This window comes from Triturus cristatus, chromosome 7 (assembly GCF_964204655.1).
Source record: "Triturus cristatus chromosome 7, aTriCri1.1, whole genome shotgun sequence".
NCBI classification, from domain to species: domain Eukaryota; kingdom Metazoa; phylum Chordata; class Amphibia; order Caudata; family Salamandridae; genus Triturus; species Triturus cristatus.
In genome coordinates, this window is record NC_140590.1 from 769,965,366 (window position 1) to 769,985,892 (window position 20,527).

At 45.6% G+C, this 20,527-nt stretch overlaps 1 protein-coding gene across 1 annotated transcript in view; it reads left to right on the forward strand.

The window, feature by feature from the left end:
- ASPSCR1 (ASPSCR1 tether for SLC2A4, UBX domain containing) overlaps positions 1 to 20,527 on the forward strand; it is an 837,953-nt gene that overhangs the window by 289,054 nt on the left and 528,372 nt on the right. The window contains exon 6 of the mRNA XM_085617557.1: positions 12,623 to 12,696. Within this exon, the coding sequence (XP_085473683.1) occupies positions 12,623 to 12,696 (74 nt within the window). The remainder of the gene's footprint in view (positions 1 to 12,622; positions 12,697 to 20,527) is intronic.

A 20,527-nucleotide genomic window follows, 5' to 3' on the forward strand; every position in this document is an offset into this window, starting at 1 on the left:
AGATATTAAAAATAAAATAATTTTTCTAGCCGGTCCCAAACTTGAGATGGCACAATTGATATTTTAACTTGGCAAACAAAGCGGAGTTCACCACCAAGGCCTGATTTTAATCTGTAGTCTATTTTTCTTTGTAGGAGAGTCAGAGCCTTCCGCAGTGAAAATGGCTTTTGGGGCCTTGTCCTGTAGGGGCATACTAACATTACATTTCTAAATGTCCTACTTTTAAATACCAAGCACCCTATCTCTTGGCAACAGGGCCTACATAGTGGTGGCTTAATAATATTTAAAAGGGAGATTTTTCCCTGTCAAAGGGGTTATTTTGACAGTTCGAGCTGCAGGTTTGAACTGCAGCAGTCAGGGTGTACTGGTAGGCTGGAACCCATGTTTTCCTTATTACACTAGTAGATGCCAGAATAACTAGAGCAGCCCTCAGGTAACACTAGATTTTCCATGCCCTGGGTGTAGTCCTGCACTATGGTGCTATAGGAAAGTTAAATATGCCAGTTAGAAATTCGCCTATTTTTACACATTTTGTGTGCCAGAATACATACACTGGGCACTGGACAGCAGTGTCCTAGTGTGCAGAGTCTTGAACCCAGCAATAAAATTAAATTCCATAAAAAATGGGGTAGACCATGCAAAAAGGGCATTTTCTCACTGGGAAGGAGGGTCAGAGTGAGACTGCCAGATAGGAAAGATAAGATGGAAACAGCCACATTGAGAGGAATCTCAGACTGCAGGAGAAAAATTGCTGACGATAGAGAGTGGATAGGAAAAAAACACACAGCTGTGGATTTGAAAGACCTAGACTGTCACCTACTACTATGCTCCTGTAAGGCTGCCTGACAGTCTTATTGTGTGCCCCAGGGTGGGTTGCTTATTCTCTGTGCTTCTGCTGCTTCAGTCTCGCATTAAGACACAGCTTAGAGACAGTTACCCATAGGCCACAATGGACTAGACATGGAGCTGTCTGTAAGCAACTAAACACCTATTGGCTAGCCCCCTCGTTATCATCTGCATTTTCTGGCCCAGGATCACAGGTCTTATCTCCTTAGAAAGATGAAACCTTTATCCTAACTGTACAGCATCTTATTCTATGTTACTATGTTTCTAAAGTTGTTCGACAGAGCTATGGATCTTAAAGTGAAACTTGGTGAAACAGGTAGGTAGTTGCAACAAAATGCAAGGTGATTTGTGATGAAACACAAATTGAAGGAGAGATCATTCCATTTTTAAGTGGCTAGATTAAAAAGGGGTGTCCGCCTTAGCGGCTGCGAGAGAAGCAAGAGCGCTGCAGCAAGAAAGCTCTGCCTGACTTAAAAGGTCTGCCAGGGGTGTAGGGGAGAATGCATACCTGGAGATTGTTAGCCTGTTCTGTTCTGTGTAGAGAATAGTGACAGACATAAAAAGATTTGAGGAGAATGCATTTGCTGACTTAAGATTAAGTGCAGGTAATTTAAGTGGTGTTAGATGGAGGAGTGAGTAGGAAGGCCTAGGATAAGGCGTGCAGTGGAGTTTGGGACTGGATGCAGACGCTGATGAGAAAACGGTAATCCATGATAAGAGATGTTGCAGTAGTCCGGTGTTAGAGAATAAGGTCTTAATAACCAGTTGTCAAAGATTTTGTGAGAGGTAGTGGACTACTTTTCAAAGAATGTGATATTTATAGAACATCATGTGCTACAATTACTTTTCTAAAATATTTTTAGCAATAACCTCATATTCCCATAGCATCTTACACTAGATTTAACATTGCATTCTATGGCATCTCACTCGCATTTGAATGACGGAGTAAAACCTGTATAGGAGATGTGTTGTGAAAAGTTTTCTGTTGATTAGCACACTCGTGCCTTTAACAACTTCTTGTTGTCACACCCAGGATGTCAGGTGTAGGAAGAACTGTATTCACATAAAATTAAAAGAGTAGTTGAAAGAGAAAAAGAAAGGAATCAAACTTGTGTCCAGCGGCAACCCTTTCTCGCTGACTGGAAAACCTTGTTCAGAAAAGACCCAAAGCAACCCAAGACCAGTTTTGGCCATCGAAAGTCTTTTCTCTGATGTATAGTTTGGCAGTTCTGGATGGACTGTTTCCATGAAGAGCAGGGTCAGTGCTATTTTGCATAAGGTGGGTCACATTGGGTGACAAATGATGGGTTGAACTCAGAGTGATTGCCAGTGGTTTAGACTAATTGCAAGAATCCCTTTCATCACAGTTTGTATGATTGGCTATAATGTATCCACCATCAGCCTAAAGTCTCTCCATAACCTTGTATGAACAGCTTGTAACAATGGGGCGTGGCTAAGCCGACAATGATGGCATACGTGCTCGGGTAGAGCTCCGCCGGAAGCTCCCTGTTTGTGGCCACATTTATCAATTCTAGCTGACCTGCTGCAGTGCTTGGCGGACAGCGACATACCTGTGCACCCGCTGCAGTCCTGAGGCAAGTTTCGGGTGAAATCGAGGGTCACACACACCAAGCCGCAGTGCCCGGTCCTGTGGCGAGCCGAGTGCGCTCATAGCAAGTCAGAGGCGCTGGCTACGTGAGACCGTGGCTGAGCCCTGCCCACCAGGCCGCGCCGAGTGGCGCAGTTACTTCCATAGTGCCGCTGAGAAGTGGACTCGGCGTCGCCCTTTGTAATAGCACACGAGTCGTGCCCTCGGCCTTCACACCACTGGCTTGGGCCGTCAGCACGCCACAGACTCTGGCAGCAAACTTTAGCGTGCTTACGAATCTGGGGCCTAGCTGCGCTACTGCACCACACGGATTGCTCCGCCCACGCACTGAAGCCCGAGCTCAGGAGGCACGGACCGGCGGACCAGCAAATGCATCTCAGGACCGCCCGCTACACCACCGGAATCGTGCAAGGGGAAAACTTTGACGGACTGCGGCAGCCTTGACAGGCCCTACTGCGGGGTATGGGTTGGGTGAGAGGGGAGGCACGAGACTGAGATATGTCGACAGCGAGTCCCTGAGGGTTACGACACGCTTGGACACCCCCAGGTGGCTTTCTCCACCCTCCCCACTCTGCATTATTCGCCTTGCCTCCACTGTCGCTGACTTCTCTTCAGCTTGGACTTGTGGGCCCGTGGCGCTGCAGATTTGGTGGACAACACAGGGCGATGCCTGCAGTTCTCAAATGGCCCTGCATGTTGATAAGATGTCCTGATGCCTGCTCTGCCCCAGCTGCCAAGACCTACTACCTCATAGTCTCCACCATATCTCTGCTGCCATGGACTTGATCAATTCTGTTGCCCTGAGGTGGGCCTCCAGCCGACGGGCTTTGAGCGTAGCCACACCATGGCACTAACCAACCAGTTTGACTCGCGGTGAGGGCACCCGAGCGCGAAGTGGGGAGCTCACTGCCCGGGAGCTGCTGGACAACGCCGCAGCAGACACCCAAGTGCCTGCGGGACACCACAAGCGCGCAGGGAGCTGCTTGCCACAGACACCTTGACACCCAGCTTGATCCTCGAAGCGAACGCTATGCTACATCTTAGCCTACGTTCCCTGATATGCAGAGTCACCCCGGTGAAGCCAACCCTTACGCGACAAGCGGGCAAACTGAGGCCCTGACCAGACCAGAGACCGCCACGAGTTCACGATTACAGCCACATATCACAAGGCACTCGCGCCAGGGTAGGTGCAGGAGGCGCTCTAACTTCACCTCTGTCCTTTAAAAGCAAAACAAGCAAAATGGCGGCACAGACTGTTACTGTTTCAACCTCCAGCAAGCTGGATGCAGTGCTAGCAGCAGTTGAAAAACTGGGAGAGACCCTGACCCAAACGCGCACTTCATTAGAAAACAAAATTGACAAAGTGGCCATTGACATTCACGTGCTGATCATTGCAAGCTGGCGGACCGCACCACCCCCGTCGAAGCTGACATCGCCGACATCGCCCCACAAGTTGCAGCTGCAGACCAACACATACAAAATTTGCTGAATCGTGTTGAGTTCCTGGAGGACAAGGTCAAGGATGCCGAAGGACGGGCACGGCAGAACAACGTGCGTGTAGTGGGCCTGCCGGAACGTCAGGAAGGGAAAGATCCTGCTGCATATACTGAGGCTTGGCTCCGCTCTCTGCTACCTGAAGGCACTCTCTCGTCTTACTTCGTAGTGGAAATAGCACACAAGGTGCCAACGAGAATTTATTCCTACCTCAAACGTCACAACATACAGATAGCGCTACATCAGGAAACCCATTTGTCTAAGCCAGAAATGCCACACTTACATCGCCGCTGGCGCGGACAGTTGTGTGCCACGGGATACTCAGCGTTTGCACGGGGGGTTTTAATATGGGTTAGACCGGGGGTCGCTTTTAAAGTTACAGACACCAAAATAGATGCACAAGGCAGGTACGTGGTAGTGAGAGGCATACTGGATGGCAGGCCTATAGTGATTGCTTCGCTATATGCACCTAACACAGAACAAGGGGCATTCTTTGACCATATCTCACAGGTACTAGCGCCCTGGCATGATATCCCTATGTTGATGGGGGGAGATTACAATAGCATATTAGATGCTGCGCTGGACCGATCATTCCCCCCCCCCCCCACCCCCCCTTCCAGGCACAAATATGATTCACGCCATGAGAGCACTAACTGATTGGGCGGTACAATGGTGCCTGACAGATGCGTGGAGACACCAATATCCGACTGATAAAATATACTCTAATTACTCTGAAGCTCACAGGTTGCATGTACGCCTGGACCGTTTTATGATCTCCAATGTTTTATTGCCCTATGTAGTCTCGACGCATTATCTGGGGCGGACCCACTCAGATCACAATCCCCACACTCTAGATCTGCTGTGGGAAGATACCAGACCTCCGATCCCAACCTGGAGACTGCAACCTGATACTCTATTAGATGCATCTTTCCGTGGCTCGCTAGCCACTGCCATAGATCAATATTTTGATGAGAACGCTGGTACGGCCTCTACACTCCAAATAGAATGGGACGCCTTTAAGGTAGTGGTGAGAGGCCACTGCCTAAATACGCAAGCAGGCATGCTCAAACAGCTGGAGAGGGATCTACTGAGGATAGAACAGCGATTAGCCACAACTGAGCAGGAGGAGCCTGTGGGCGCCGCAGGTACCCTGTCCAGTGCGCGAGAGGAACATTCCCGGCTGCTGGACAGATTACGCTGTTTAAACTGTGAGGCACATTCTGAGAAAACCCTTCGCCAAGGTGACAAGGCAGGCAAGCTCCTCTCATGGTTGATTCAACACGAGTTCATGGCTCCACCGGTCACATCCTTGCGTACAATGCAGGATACTATGGTATACACCCAGACAGCCATTCATGACAAATTCACATCTCACTACGATCTATTATATAAATCCAGCATACAGGCCACGCTTGCTGAGATTCTGTCCTTTTTGGCAGACCTTGCGTTACCACAACCTACCCCCGCGCAACAGGAGGAACTAAATGCTTCCCTCTCACAGGAGGAAATCAGAGACAGCATATTTTCATTGTCTAATGGCAAGTCACCAGGTCCTGATGGCTTGCCGGCGAAATTTTATAAGGCGTATTCAGACATCCTACTTCCACAGTTGTTGACTTTATATGCAGCCGCCACAGAAGATTCTTCGCTTGCAACCACACAAAACGAGGTGACCCTAATCTCCTTACTTAAGCCGGGTCGAGACCCCCAACTCCTCTGCTCTTATCGCCCTCTAGCGCTCCTTAATACGGACTACAAAATATTTGCATCTGTACTGTCCAAGCGTTTAGCCCTGTTGGTAAAGACATTAATTCATCCTGATCAGAACCAGGAGTACATCCCTCAACATACGCAGGCTGTTTAGTGTGCATACATATGCCCCAAATGACTGGCCGCGTTCTGGGTGCCTAGTTCTCAATTTAGAGAAAGCTTTCGATTCCCTGGAGTGGTCTTATCTTGCAACGGTTCTACGTAAATATGACTTTGGGGAAGGTTACATACAGATGGTAAGTGTCCTCTATCAACGCCCTATGGTACGGGTTAAGATAGGGAAATTAATCTCTGGCGCCTTGAGAATAAGGTGGGGAACACGGCAAGGTTTTCCGTTGTCCCCACTACTTTTCTCCCTAGCTATGGAGCCCCTGGTTGCGCTACTCAGAGCCAGTAGGGATGATTGGGGCATACCATTAGGCGATTGAATGCACGCGGTCTCGCTATATGCAGATGACCTACTCCTGTATGTTAGAGATTTGCAAGCTATACCACCAGTTCTAGCAGACATTTTCCGACAATTTGAACAATTGTCAGGACTTAGAGTAAACTTGGCGAAATCCGGTGTATACTCTTTTACTAACTCAGTGACTGAAACAGATCTTACTATCAATGGAGCCAATTTGTCTTGGTACCCATCCATGTTTAGGTACTTAGGCGTTTACATCTACAGATCCCCCTCTGATGTATTAGATGGCAATTTTGTGCGGGCCATAACGGCAATTAGAGCGCAAGTACACTTTTGGAAAACACTGCCACGAAGTGTAATGGGTCGTGTCACCTTGACGAAATTGATCATTCTACCATGACTGCTATATTATTTCTCAAATCTCCCAATATATGTCCCTGTCAGGATTCTCTGGAGCTTAGAAGGCATTCTTCGTAATTTGATCTGGAATAAAGGCAGACCGCGAAAAGCGTTAAGCAAATTATATGCGCCCAAAAGCAGTGGTGGCCTAGCAGTCCCGAACATGGAATTATACTATCTGGCTTCTCAGCTACAGTGGGTGTCTAAATGGATGAGTGGGAAAGGGATGGCGGACACTACTTTCACCCCATAACTGACCTGTGGTACACTTCCTTATGCTCCACTGATACCATTAGTAGGGACCCCAGGGCCACAGAGAAAGTGTCTGAAACCGAACTGCAGACATGGCATGCGGCAGGATTAGACGCGGTGGGCGATTTGTATGCGGAGGGCAACCTTCTCACATTTGATATTCCGTCCATGAAAAATTATATTCCTGCAGGCCAATTTCTACTACATGCGGCCATAGTGCGTACCCTGACGACAGCCTGGGGAGACATCACAACTGAGCCCCAAACGCATTTATTCATACGATACCTACATGTAATGGGGGAGGGCTCACATGTGGTACACTGGCTGGCGGAAGCTCTCCTGATACACACGTTGAAACCACTGGCGAGACTTCGCGAGAAGTGGTCTGCAGACCAGGGACAGCTGTGGACTGACAAGGAGTGGGCAACAATTGTAGCCGGCTCCACATATACCACGCAACTCAAGATTTAAACTTATCCAGACATACATAATACACAGGGCATACCTTTCCCCAGATAAGATAAATTACTATTTTCACCTGGATACTTCTGCTTGCCCCAGATGCAAACTAATTGGTGCTGATCTGTTGCACATGCTGTGGTCTTGTACCTCACTACAGTCCTACTGGCACGCAGTAGTGGACGCATTGACAAAATGTACCGCGACGCCACTACAGTTCAATTGGGAAACCTGCGTGCTGGGGTTATACCCACGGATGAAAAAGAATAAAGTAATATCCAGATTTAGAGATCTGGGATTGATAATGGCAAAACTCCTTATCACGAAAAGATGGAAACACACGGACCCTCCAGCGCCGGCCAACTGGGAGAAATCCCTTACAATATGGCGCAAGCCGAGAGCGCCACGCTGCACAAGGAGGAAACTGCGGGATTGCGCAAACACACAATTGTGCAGGCCTGGGATGATCTTCTCAAAACGCTCACACCACCAGACATCGCAGAACAAGACTCACAGCCCCCCAGTGACGCTGATGTGGCCCCAGCGCAGTAAGACACTTCCTCCCCCCTACTCTACATGGCGTTTTGCGCCGCCACCAATCATGACGGGGCCGCACGCAGCAAGCTGATAACTAGACACCCCCCCAGCACACCGCTACCACATCACACGACTTCGCTATTACTCTTCCCGATTTTGTAATGTATTGACCCTCATACTCCTCGACACCTGCAATACGGATTGGCTGCCACGAGCTAAAGATGGCGATCTTTTCTTTTCTATCTTTTGTTATTAGTTATGGTTCACTTAAACAGGCATCGTATTCAGACCCTTGATACAGTCATTGCACATGGAGAGAACGAGAAACGTATACAAGGCAACCATATCCATGCTTGAGTAAGGATGTAAATGTAGACCGCATGTCCATATGTAATAATTTGTTCTTTATACAAATGCATAAATTACAGTGTTCTCAGTATTGTTGTTCCATACTTGATATGATGCAGAACAACTTTATAATATGCTAAATGTACTTAATGAGAAAAATTTCAATAAAAAGATGTTTAACAAAAAAAAAATTAACAGCTTGTAACAATTCTACGCTATGATTAGGGCCATCCCTAGCCGGTATAGTCTGAACTTTCCTCTCAGACGTCACATAGAAATATGTTGCGTATTTCCATTTCATTTGGTTTGTAGTGTCCAAAGCACAGGGCAGGCCAAAATGTCGCCCAGGCCAGGGAGGCACAGTGTTTCCATTAAATGCTATGACCTCTACCTGTACTCACACTCACTCTCTCGTATCCTCAAAAAAATAACTCCAACACACTCCCACTCCATAATATTCAGGACCTCATTGAGCTTCCTTAGGGGTAGTACCATTGGTATGTGATGTCAAAACAGTGCAAATCCAGTCCCTTCCTCTTAGTACTTTTCTGTGAGGAATGCTCCCATGATGACTTAGTCAAACCATGGTAGATCACCTAATATGCCCTTGGACTACCCACAAGCTAAGTATTTTTTCATCAGACTATGCTCTATACTACAAAAAGCTACATTTCATAGGGGAAAACAGAAATTCAAGAAGCAAAGAAGGACAGGTACTTCAAAATCCAAAAATCATAAAGGAAAACACCACGCAACAGTGATGTTTCTGATCTGAAATAACATTCCTGCAGATCAGAAGAAGGTCCCTTTGTATATTGTGATCCAGAAAGGGATGAAAGAACTCCTGCCCAAAATAGTGAACTCCTAACAGTTGAGGATTTAATATTTTGCTACTTTTCTACTCGAATCCATTCTTGGTGACCAGTATTATCTGTGCAATTGAAATTCATAACATAATCTTGAATAGGTTTTGTCTCCTATATATGTAGTTAAACCACACCCCAGTGAAAACAGCTCTCTTGTCACCTGGTGTGGTCTGTGGTATACAATACCACAAATTAATAAATATTGTCCGACACTTCTCCTACGGTCAGCGTCCAACACCATCTCACTAAAATTGAAGCTGTTTGGGAGAGAGATCTCTTGCCTGCCCATGCTCTTCCCTGGAACACTGTACCGCTGCCTTTGCACAATGCCTCTCCTGCCCTGAGTTCTGAAGAAGATTAGGATCGTCGGGCCCAAATGATCCTAGTGGCACTACGTTGGGCCAGAAGAGCGTGGTACCCAGAATTCCATGGTCTGAGCATCTGTCCTCCAATCAAACTGCCGCTTTGTGCGGATCTTCTGTCGCAGCAGCAGTGCAGGGTGCTGCACCTGAGATTGCACAATCTGCCTCTCCATGTTAGGAGATTGAGCGATGAAAGTTGACCTCTTTTGACCTCCCCCCTGAGGTCGTTGATGTCCTCTTTGTAGTAAGGCATCCCTCCACAAAATTAGTGTGCTCCAGCCGGGGCAAATGTGTGGATTAGTGGGGCTCCCGACGAATTGACCTGTTGCAAACAAATTTGTCTGAAGTTTTGTTGTTTGTTCTTTCTGTAGTCCCAACAAGTACGTGCTTTGGGCACTGCTAAGGGCTATTTAGGCTTTTTGGCGGTTGCCAGATCAGTCTTCTTAAAATCACCTGTTGTGATGAGATTTTTAAAAGATTCGCAACATTTGTTTCCACCAAAACCCTTTGCAATGCTTCAGTGGGACTTCAACTCATTTCTTCGATGTGCATCCTTTTTGAGCCAGTTCACAGTTGTCCTTTGATGCTACTGAAGCTGAAGAAAGACTTTCTGATTGCTGTAACGTCAACTAGATGTATGAGCAAGCTGCAGGCTCTTTCTGTTAACCCAGGCTTGCATTCTACCAAAAGTGGTCACTCCTTTTCATGTCAGGCAAGTTGTCACCCTTCCGGCATTATTTGCTCCACCTCTCTAAGGAGGAAGCGATTCATTGTATAGGCCCTAAGAGGACAGTAAGCTTTTATAATGATTTGTACAAAGGAACATGGAGCGGCTACCTGGGTGTCAGTATTCATGTCAACGAAGCACTACTGCCTTGACAGTCGGGTCCTTCAGGCGTGGCTTTTTGCCAGCTGCGGCCGCTGCCGGTAAGAGTGGTGGGGCAGTGGGGTCAGGTGAGGGGGGATTTCGAGAAATGCCACTAGGGAAAATTAAATAATCAATTTTCCCTTGTGGTCGTCTCTCAAAATCCCCCTCACCTAGCCCCTCCGCCCCACCGTTCTTACTTGCAGTGACCGCGGCTGCTTTTTGCCCACTCAGTCCTGCAGGACTTCCTGCTCTGAGCCAGTTCACACACTCACCACCCTGGGAGGTACTGCTATGGTAACTATTCACAGGGTGAGGAATCTTTGGTTAGAAGTATCCATCATAGGAACAAATTACTTACCTTCAGTAGTGATCCTTCTGGAGGATACTCAGTCTTATGGCAGATTCATCATGATCCTCCTATCTCCCAATTCTGTGAACAAGACAATATATACATATATACATATAAAAAGGTCCCAAAACTAGAGATCTGCACACTGATCATGCCAATCTGCTGATGGGCTCTGTTTCTCAGACAGCCTAGAAAGCAACTGACATTAGTGCGACTGCTTGGCGTAAGGGGTGGCTGGTAGCCTTAGAATGTGGTGAGGCAAGTGAAGTACCCCACCGCTTCCCAAAAACCTAAATTAAAGTACCCCTCCCTCCAAAAGCCAGAAACAAACCAATCTCTCCCTCCATAAGCCTAAATAAAAACCACCCCTCCACCCTAAGCGCCTAAATAAAACATAAGCACTAATTTAATCACTACACTTGCATGCATTACACATTTCTAATAAATAAAATTGTATTTACCCAGGGGCTCCACGTCCTCCTCGGTGTCTCTCTGCAGTCTGACGCATGAAGGATGATCCCCTAACCAATCAAGACACAGCTCTTATGCTGCTAATAAGCAAGAGAAAAGCTCCAGGAATGAACTCTCCTTCGGGCCCTGGAGCCCTGTGCTTACTCTCCACCCAACTGTCTAAGGCAGCTGGGTGGAGAGCTTCAAAATGTGCATGTAACTTTGGCCAGCGCAAGACAGCTGGCCAAAGTCACATGCGCACTTTGGAGTCTCCAGTAAAGCCACCGCTCCAGTCCTCTATGCTGCCAATCATCAGCAGTGGACACGCCGCCATTTTTCCAGGCTCGAGGCCGGCTGCAGCGCTCCTCGGTGAAAAACAAAATGGCAATGAAATCATTTCATTGCCATTTTAATTTTCACGTTTAGCGTGGCTCACAGCGGGCGACGCTCCCACGCCATCATGACAAAACCCCTTCTGGATGGCACTTATTTGTGGCTCCGCTTGTTGACTTCCGAAGTAGAAAGCCGTTATCGCAGAGATGCGCAACTCCACCTACTGACACACACGAGTACTACTTTTTGAATTTTTGTATCGAGCCTGACACCTGGGAAATACTCCAGTAGATAGGGTATCGACCAGAAAGATTGTTACCGAAGGTAAGTAACTTTTTAATCTGAACATCTGCTACCCTGTCTCCCAGGCATGGATGCAGACATTAGAGAGAATTGGGAGTGAGGATGAGAATGTAAGAGCGCATGAAATTTAAAAGTGCGCCATGCTAACCATATTTGGCAAAGGTATTGATTGCCTTGTGCTTTTTGAAAGGAGGTGCTAGAATGTAGAACTGTTGATAGAGTAAGTAGAACAGCATGGTGAAATCTAGTGTTACCATTATTTTCACAGTAGAGGCAAACTTACTCTCTTCCCAGAAGGGCGGGATTGAAAACTACAATCCACTCTGGCAAAAACATTCAAACCAGTTCCTCACTGCAGGGTGCCGTATCTAGAATGGGGCCATTGTGGCATGCGTGTGCGACGGCAGTCATACATTTAACCGATTTTGACTTGTACTTACGTCGGCAGTATGTTTATTTTTATGTTATTGCCTGCCCTCCTCAGATGAGTCCATAAACATGACCTTTCGTCCTGAATTTTGGCTATTTGTCCTGAATTGTTACTGCCTCTGCCCAGGATTTGCCTCCAGGGCAGGTGGGGCGCTGTTCTTACCCGCGTGGTTGTGAAAGAGAGGCCCGCTCTTTATGGTTTTCAATGTGCTGCGCGTGCCTTTATGACCTTTCTTACTGTCACTGCACACTAATCTTGGTACTTCACGGGGTTGTGAATTCGAAAACTACTGCACATTATTATCTATTGTGTTGTGTTTGACGCGTGCGTTGTGCACGCGCCACACACCTGGAAGGCCTAATGTCACCTTTCCTGTACATGTCAGGGAGGCTTGCACTGCTTCTCCCATAATGCACTTATGTTAGTGGAACTTGGTACAAACATGACAACACAAAAGCTAAAATTGACAGGATTCTTCAGTGATGTTTTTCTACGTGCAATATTTACTAATACCAAATCGTACCCTGTTCTGTTTAAGGTGACTGGGAAAGCCGCCTTGAAGGCAACGTCCCTGAAATCTCTCGGACTGACAGCAGGAAGCGGCAATATCCGGTCAGTATGCGCATGTGTGCGTGTGTATGTGTGTGAAGGGGATGGGGACTAGTTGGGACTCGTGGTTTAAATCCTTTTAAATAGAACTTTATTAGCTACATTGTTTTGTGTGTCAAGTGCCTAAATAAAGCCCTTCAAAGAGAGGAGTCGCACGAGCCGGTAATGGCTCCATGCTCTGTTTATCCTAAGCTGGTGTCCAGATGTGTTTCCAGCTGCAGCAGATGTTGGCGCGGTGGGGATGGTTCTGGGGTTGCCAGACCTGACTGATCTTGTCCATTGTCACAAGGTTGCTCTTTTAGGGAGCAATAGGTGGGGTGCCTCAACATCTGAGAAGAATTAGTATCGGGTGGGGCATCCTTCTCCCCATTGAATCTGCCCCATTCTCTGTTACACCCATGTCTTCCTGGCGACAAATCATTCTTCCCCTATGTATCCCTCTCATTAACTGACGTGCATCCTACTGAGGGGAGCAGATCGTTCTCCGCTATTTGTATTTCTCCTGGTTTTTAGGTCGAAGCCTACCAGACAGTGCAGCTCTCTGGTTTGCTAACAACATCTTGGGGACATTCGGAAATCTTCCCTGGGAATGTATTCCGCCCATTGCTTACAATTGGCTTTATGGTTTGGAACTCAAATTTACTTGCTTTCTGTTTGCTGCCTCTATTTGTTTTAGGCTGTCCAGTTTGAGTTTGTCCCTTCCGATGCCCAAACCCTTTTTACTGCATTCTTTCATCAGTACTTGATTTCTATAAACAAGCCTTTAAATCTTATTCTTATCTTGCCACATTCGCTGTGCATTCAGAGCCCTAGGTCAGATGTCAGGCTCTTTTCTTCCAGGGAGCTTGGTATTTACTTTTCTTTTTCTGACTTCAAAGTGAGAGGATTTATGTGCCAAAAATGCTTGCTACTGTGGGTGTGCTTGAGGAAGGCTGTGCAGTGTTGTTGTTTTTTTTTTTTTTAGCACACAACAACATTTTTATGTCTGTAAATTAACTTTGCAGACCTGTCAGACTATATCGAAAAGTAGAAATGAAGCAATTTTTTTCATAATTCTGATGTGTTGTGGAAACCAATATTTTAATACAATCAAAACAAATCTTTACACTAGGTGATGACATTTCCACAAATTATCTTTTGTACGCTGTATAGTTTTATCAGTAAAACTGAATGTCTCTGCAAATGTAATGGTCATTTCAATTGAAGATATGTTGTCTGTATTGGCAGTTTTCTAACACACCATTCATGCTTCATTTTGCTTCACACCACTCTACTCTGCACCACTCCACACCACTGTAGTCTACTTTGCACCATTCCACACCACTGAAGTCTGCTCTGCACCACTCCACTCTCTGCCACTAAACTCTTTCCCACACTACTTTGCGCCACTGCACTCTGTGCAAATGCACTCTACATCACTTTATTCTAAACCAATGCACTCTACGCCAGTGCATTCTAGGTCAATCTACTCTACTCTGCAACACTTTAGGCCACTGCACTCTACACCAATGTACTGTACGCCACTCTATTCTACTCTGCGCCACTATACACCACTGCCCTCCACGCCAATGCACATTACGCCTCTCTTCTATACCCGACTGCATTCTACAACAGTCTACTTTGCAACACTGCACTCTCTGCCAGTGAAGATTATGCCATTGAACTCTGTGCTGCATCTTTACTCTGCAGCACTCTGTGGCAATGCACTCTATGCCTCTACACCACTACCCTCTATGCCACTACACTCTATGCCACTACCCTCTACACTACTCTACAACACTACACTCTCTGCCACTGAACTCTGTGCCACTCTATTCTGCACCACTCTACTCTGCTGCACTCTACGCCAATGCACTGTATGCCACTTCACTCTATTCTGCTCCGCTCCGCTCTACTCTGCTCCATTCTTCGACAATCTACTCTGCACCACTGCACTCTGCCACTGCACTCTACCACTGCACTCTACTCTGAAACAATCTACTCTACGCCATTGCACTCTGTCACTCCACTCTATGCCACTGAAATCTACCATGTGCCACTTCACCTACTCTTTTCTGTGTAGCTGTACTCTACACTAGTTTACTCAAAACAAATACACTCTGTGCCAATCTACTCTACTCCATTGCACTCTATGTCACTTTATGCTGCGCAATCTATGCCACTGCACTTTACACCAATGCACTCTACGCCACTGTACTCTGTAACATTCTACTCTGCGCCACTGCACACTATGCCACCGCACTCTTTACCAGTACACTCTATGCTATGCCCCTCTTATCTACTATGCAGCACTGCTCTCTATGACACTGCACTCTACGCCACTGCACTCTACCTCACTCTACTATGCAGCACTGCACTCTCCACCACTCCAGTCTGGGCCACTCCACTCTGCACCACTCCGCTCTGTGCCACTCTTCTTCAGCACTGCACTCTGCCCCAATGTACTCTACGCCACTACTATGTGCCACTCCGCTCTACCCTGCGCCACTTCATTCGTATACTACTCCACTCTACTCTGAAAAAATCTACTCTACGCCCCTGCTCTCTATGCCACTCTACTCTGCACCACTCTATGCCACTATTCTATGCCACTCCACTCTACCCTGCTCCACTCCACGCCACTTCACTCTATGCCACTGCACTCTACGCCACTCTTATCTGCACCACTCTACGCTGTGCTACTCTACTCTAAACCGGTGCACACTAAAGTCAATGCACTCAATTCCACTCTACTCAAAACCAATGCACTCTACTCCTCTACACCACTACATTCAATGCCACTACACTTTACCTTGCATCACACCACTCTGTACCACTCCACTCTACTATGCACCACTCCATTCTATACCACTTCTCTCTATTCCACTCTACTCTGCAACACTGCACTCTGTCACTGAACTCTTTTCAGCACCACTGTACTCTACTGCATTCTACGTCAGTGCACTTACACCACTACACTGTACTCTGCATCACTCTTCTCTACCCTCCTTCATTCTATCCCAATTCACTCCAAGCCAATCTAATCTTCTCTGCCACTGCTCTCGGAAACAATCTACTCTATGCCACTGCACTCTATGTCACTCTATTCTGCTCTGCACCCCCAGTACTCTGCCATTGCTGTCTGCACCACTCCCATCTGCGCCACTCTACTCTGCGTCATTGCACTCTACCCCACTGCACCCTCCGCCACTGAACTCAATTCCTCTCTGCTCTGCACCACTGCGTTCTACACCACTGCATGCTACACCACTCTACACCATTGTGCTCTACGTCAGTGCACTCTGTGCCACTCTATTCTACTCTGTACCTCTGCCATCTATGCCACAGCACTCCACGCCACTGCACTCTACTCTTTACCACTCAACTCTACTGCACTCTGCTGCACTCTATGCCAGAGCACTCTATGCCACTACACTCTGCATCACTCCACACCACTCTAATCTCTTCTGCACCACTGCACGCCATGCCACTGAACTCTACACCACCCTATTTTATGCCACTCTACTCCACACCACTCTACCCTACACCAAGCCACTTTACTCTGAAGCAATCTACTCCTCACCACTGCACTCTACTCCACTGTAATCTACGTTCTGCACTCTGCACTTCTGTACTCAAAACCAATGCACTCTACGCCAATCTACTCTGCCCTTCTGTACTCTAGTCTACGACACTACACTTTACAATACTCCACTTCGATGACCTACTCCACTCAATGCCACTCTACAACACTGTTCCAATCTACGTTTCACGCAATTCCCTCTGTCACTTTACTCCGCTCTATTCTACCACACACTACTACACCTTACTATACTCTACGCCCCTCCACTCCAGGACTCTGCATGCCACTCCACTCTGTTACTCAACTCTACAATACTCTACTCCACTGTAGTGTATTTCCTATTTCCCTTATAGGCTCTGCGCATTTGAATAATATACACTATAGTTTTTGCATAGGACTAAGGTCAGTATGCTTCTATAGAGTACATTAAACTTAATTACTTTATGTGCCAGCTAACTCAGAGGGCTTCTCGAGTAAACAAGAAAGGAGTAGTTTCTGACAACCGCATAAACATGACAACTTTGTTTCCCTTAGAATCAGAACGTGTCTCAGAATCGTGGAAACAATAGATAACAGTTTCAATTGTGCATGCTTAGTTTCTTCAGAGTTACACAGAAATAGATAGACGGGCGTTTCAATGAAAGGATTTATTGAACAGTCTTGTTTCTCGTCTAAGAGATGTGAGCTGTTACAATCATTAGACAGTAAACAAGATATAATATGCACAGCGTAAGCAGTAAGAAGAAATAATACTGCAATAGCATTATCTTTTAGCTATGACATATATTCATATATACATACATAAATAACACAGGCTAAAAAGTGAATACTCGTCTGATGCTTCTAAATTGCGTGTATTTACGCGCGTTTTTGTAAGTGATTTGTTGCTAACATGTCAGCTTGTAGTGATTGCAGGATATCTGTGTGTTCCTGTTTCCAATTTTTGTTTTTGAAATCAGGCTTGATTAATTCGTAGAGAGGTTTAACCCCTTCTGCGTAATTTAGAATGTAAGTTCTTCCAAAATTTAGGAAACCTAGAATCGACTGTAAATTTTTCAGCGTTTTTGGAGGTTGGAGCGGCGCACACTTTTCTAAAAAGTTAGCTGCCCGGCTTTTGCATTCACTTGAAAACTCGTATCCTAGGAAAAGGACATTGAGATGGGCAATTCTGGATTTTTTAAAGTTGAATTTATAGCCGTCAGATGCGAAGCCCAGTATAATAGTATTCACCCTGTTCAAGTGCCTATCCATGTCATCGTCTGTCAGATAGAGGTTATCGACATATGACAATGCCTCATCATCATAAATTTGTAGTAACTCTGTTACTCTTGCTGAGAATAACCCCGGGCTGTTCTTGAACACTTGTGGGAGTCGACAAAAGTGATGCTGGGTCCCCATTATTGAGAAAGCTGTCAAGTACCTACTTTCAGGTGCAATGTTTTAACAAAAGAAACCATTTGAAATATCTAATGTGGTTTTATATTTTTTACGCACAATGTTATTCATTAATGTTGTACTGTGTGCATTTTGCACAGCAAATGTCTTAGAACAAGTGTTCAGGTGTCTGTAATCCAAAACTAGATGATGTGTTGTCTGGTTTGGAAACAGGGAACAAAGGATTGTTCATTGATGAGGTGCATGTTTCAATCACCCCTTGGTATTCAAGTTGATCCAAGATCTCCCTGACCTGTGTTTTAGCTTCTTGCTTAATTGGGTACTGTCTTTGTGCAGTAGGTTGACATTTTAATTGGAATTTATGGTGAGGTGAGTCCTCATTCCATCCTACATGATTTTTGTATAATGCTGGGGCCTGGGCTACTGCCCATTTCCTGGCATATGTATGTTTTAAATGTATTGGAACATGGTTGGAGAAGGCTGGCATAACGATGTCTTCGCCATGTGGGCACTCCCTAACAAATGTTGGTGGCCAGTTCTGTTCTGCTAGAAGTATGTCATAACCCCTTGAAAGTTTTTCCCAAAAGAGTGCTCTCACTTTTCTTGGTAGGTCTCCCTCCATCCGTTGTGTTATCTCATATAACTTTTGTGGAGAACTAACCCTAGTGTCTACAGTCTCAACTGTGATGTACTCATTCAAGTCCACTATCTCCAGAAGTTCTTTCAGGTTCAGGCGAGCTATTGTTACTTCTGCTGCACTGTCCAGCATTGTTTGAGCCCATCCTCCGTTCTTGAGTTGTGTTCTCAGAATTTTCGGCATGTCTGGTCTTCAGACCTGCTACCTTTTTCTTACTGAATTGAGGTTTTTCTGAACGTGTTGATCGTCTTTGGTCTTCACACGTTCTTCTTTGTGATCTGACCGTCCTCTTCTTTCGGATGTCTGTGAAGATGTCTGAAAGGTACGAGAGGAACGTGTATCAGTATCTTGATACCCGTCCGGTTTTATCAAATTATCCCTATTACTGAGGTTATACCTCCTTTCAGAGGTCTCCTTTTGAGGAGACCTACCTTGGGATTGAGAACGTTTCTCTTTTGAATGTAGTTTGTTATTTTCCCACTTCTTTTTAGAAGATGTGGGATTGTGTTTAATTGAGTTCTTCTCAGGACCTCCAGACAGTTGTGGTTTAACTGGTTTTCCACCCAAACTGTCTCTGCCTAATTCTTCATAGGATTTTTCTATTATTCTGGGTAGTTCTTGTTTATGTTCTGTTACATCAAATTCCCTTAAACGTTGGCGGATCGCCACTGATGCTGCCTCCCCTTTAATATTAGATAATATTATTGTTGAGACCTGGTCGAAGTTTTTTAGTAATTTCATACCTAAATTCAGAGGAGGCTCTGCCCCGTATTCATTTTGAATTTGTTTCAGGACATCAGGCATTACCGCAATAGACGGAACACCATGTGTTTTAATATAGATGGCAGCAAAGATGTGCCCCAAGTGGTGCAGTCTTCCAGGTGTGGTGTGATCCCCGTTGGTAGACAGATTGTTAGGATTCTGTGTTTCTCATAAGGGCTAGTATTAGGAAATACTGCTTCGATTTGAGTAATTTTTTGAGCTATCCAGGATGGAATTTGTTCACGTTTTGTGGGCATTTTACCCATGACTACATGTAAAGTCTGTGGAGTAATTTTTTATTGTATTCCCCTGATGAGGGGTTTTATTTGGAATGGTTAATGGTGGCTGGACTGTGAAAGTCCGCATGACATATTGGACTAACTGTCTGTAAATTTTTATTATGAGTTGAGTGAGTAATTCATCGTCTGACATCTCTTCGATGTCAGGATGAGGTGTGTAGCCGGCTAAAATTGGCCATGTTGCTCCTGGTCTACCTAGTGGACCGATCCTGGTAATGTGATTGTAATGTTTTAGGGCACCTTTAAACCAGAGCTGATGCTCCTGGTATGTGAATGGAATTTCAACATCCTCGAAAGGATTGTATTCCTCAGGTGGTTCATATTCTTTTATAGAAGTGAAACACTTTTGTTACTGGATTTGATTCTGGGAATACGATCCATGAATAGAATACCTTGGTCTGAAAAGATTCATGTGCCTCTATCACAAAAACTGCTCTACCACCTCTAGGTGTTAGGCCATGTTTTATAAGTTTTCGAGTGATGGCTGTTTTTACTTAACTTTGGATGGATGTTTATAACACCCTCATCGGTTTCATTTAAACCTGTAAGATTAACAGCTGTTACGACTTGGTTAGTCGCAGCCTCACCGGTCACGGCATTATAATCCCCATTTTGGGACATTGTTTTTTGAAAATGTAGAACAAGTTTCAAGGAAACAAAGATAAGGTGCACAATATTTTGGAACACTGTATCCTTCAACGTTGAACAAACCAAACGGCTAATACATTGGATTTTTCGTCCTACTCTGCTATGGCGGATATTAACCCTACTCACTCCAGATGTCTTATGGAGAATTATGAGTAGGGGTCTCTGAGAAAAGCACGACTGAGTTACTTCAGTATCTAGCATTAAATTAGTGCCTTACCAAAGGTTGGGCGCCATGTAGTGTAGTTCCTATTTCCCTTATAGGCTCTGCGCATTGGAATAATATACACCAAAGTTTTTGCATAGGACTACGGTCAGTATGCCTCTATCGAGTACGTTAAACTTAATTACTTTATGTGCCAGCTAACTCAGAGGTCACTAGAAACGTCTCGAATAAACAAGAAGGGAGTAGTTTCTGACAACCGCAAAAACATGACAACTTTGTTTCCCTTAGAATCGGAACCTGTCTCAGAATCGTGGAAATAATAGACAACAGTTTCACTCAGTCAATCATGCATGCTTAGTTTCTTCAGA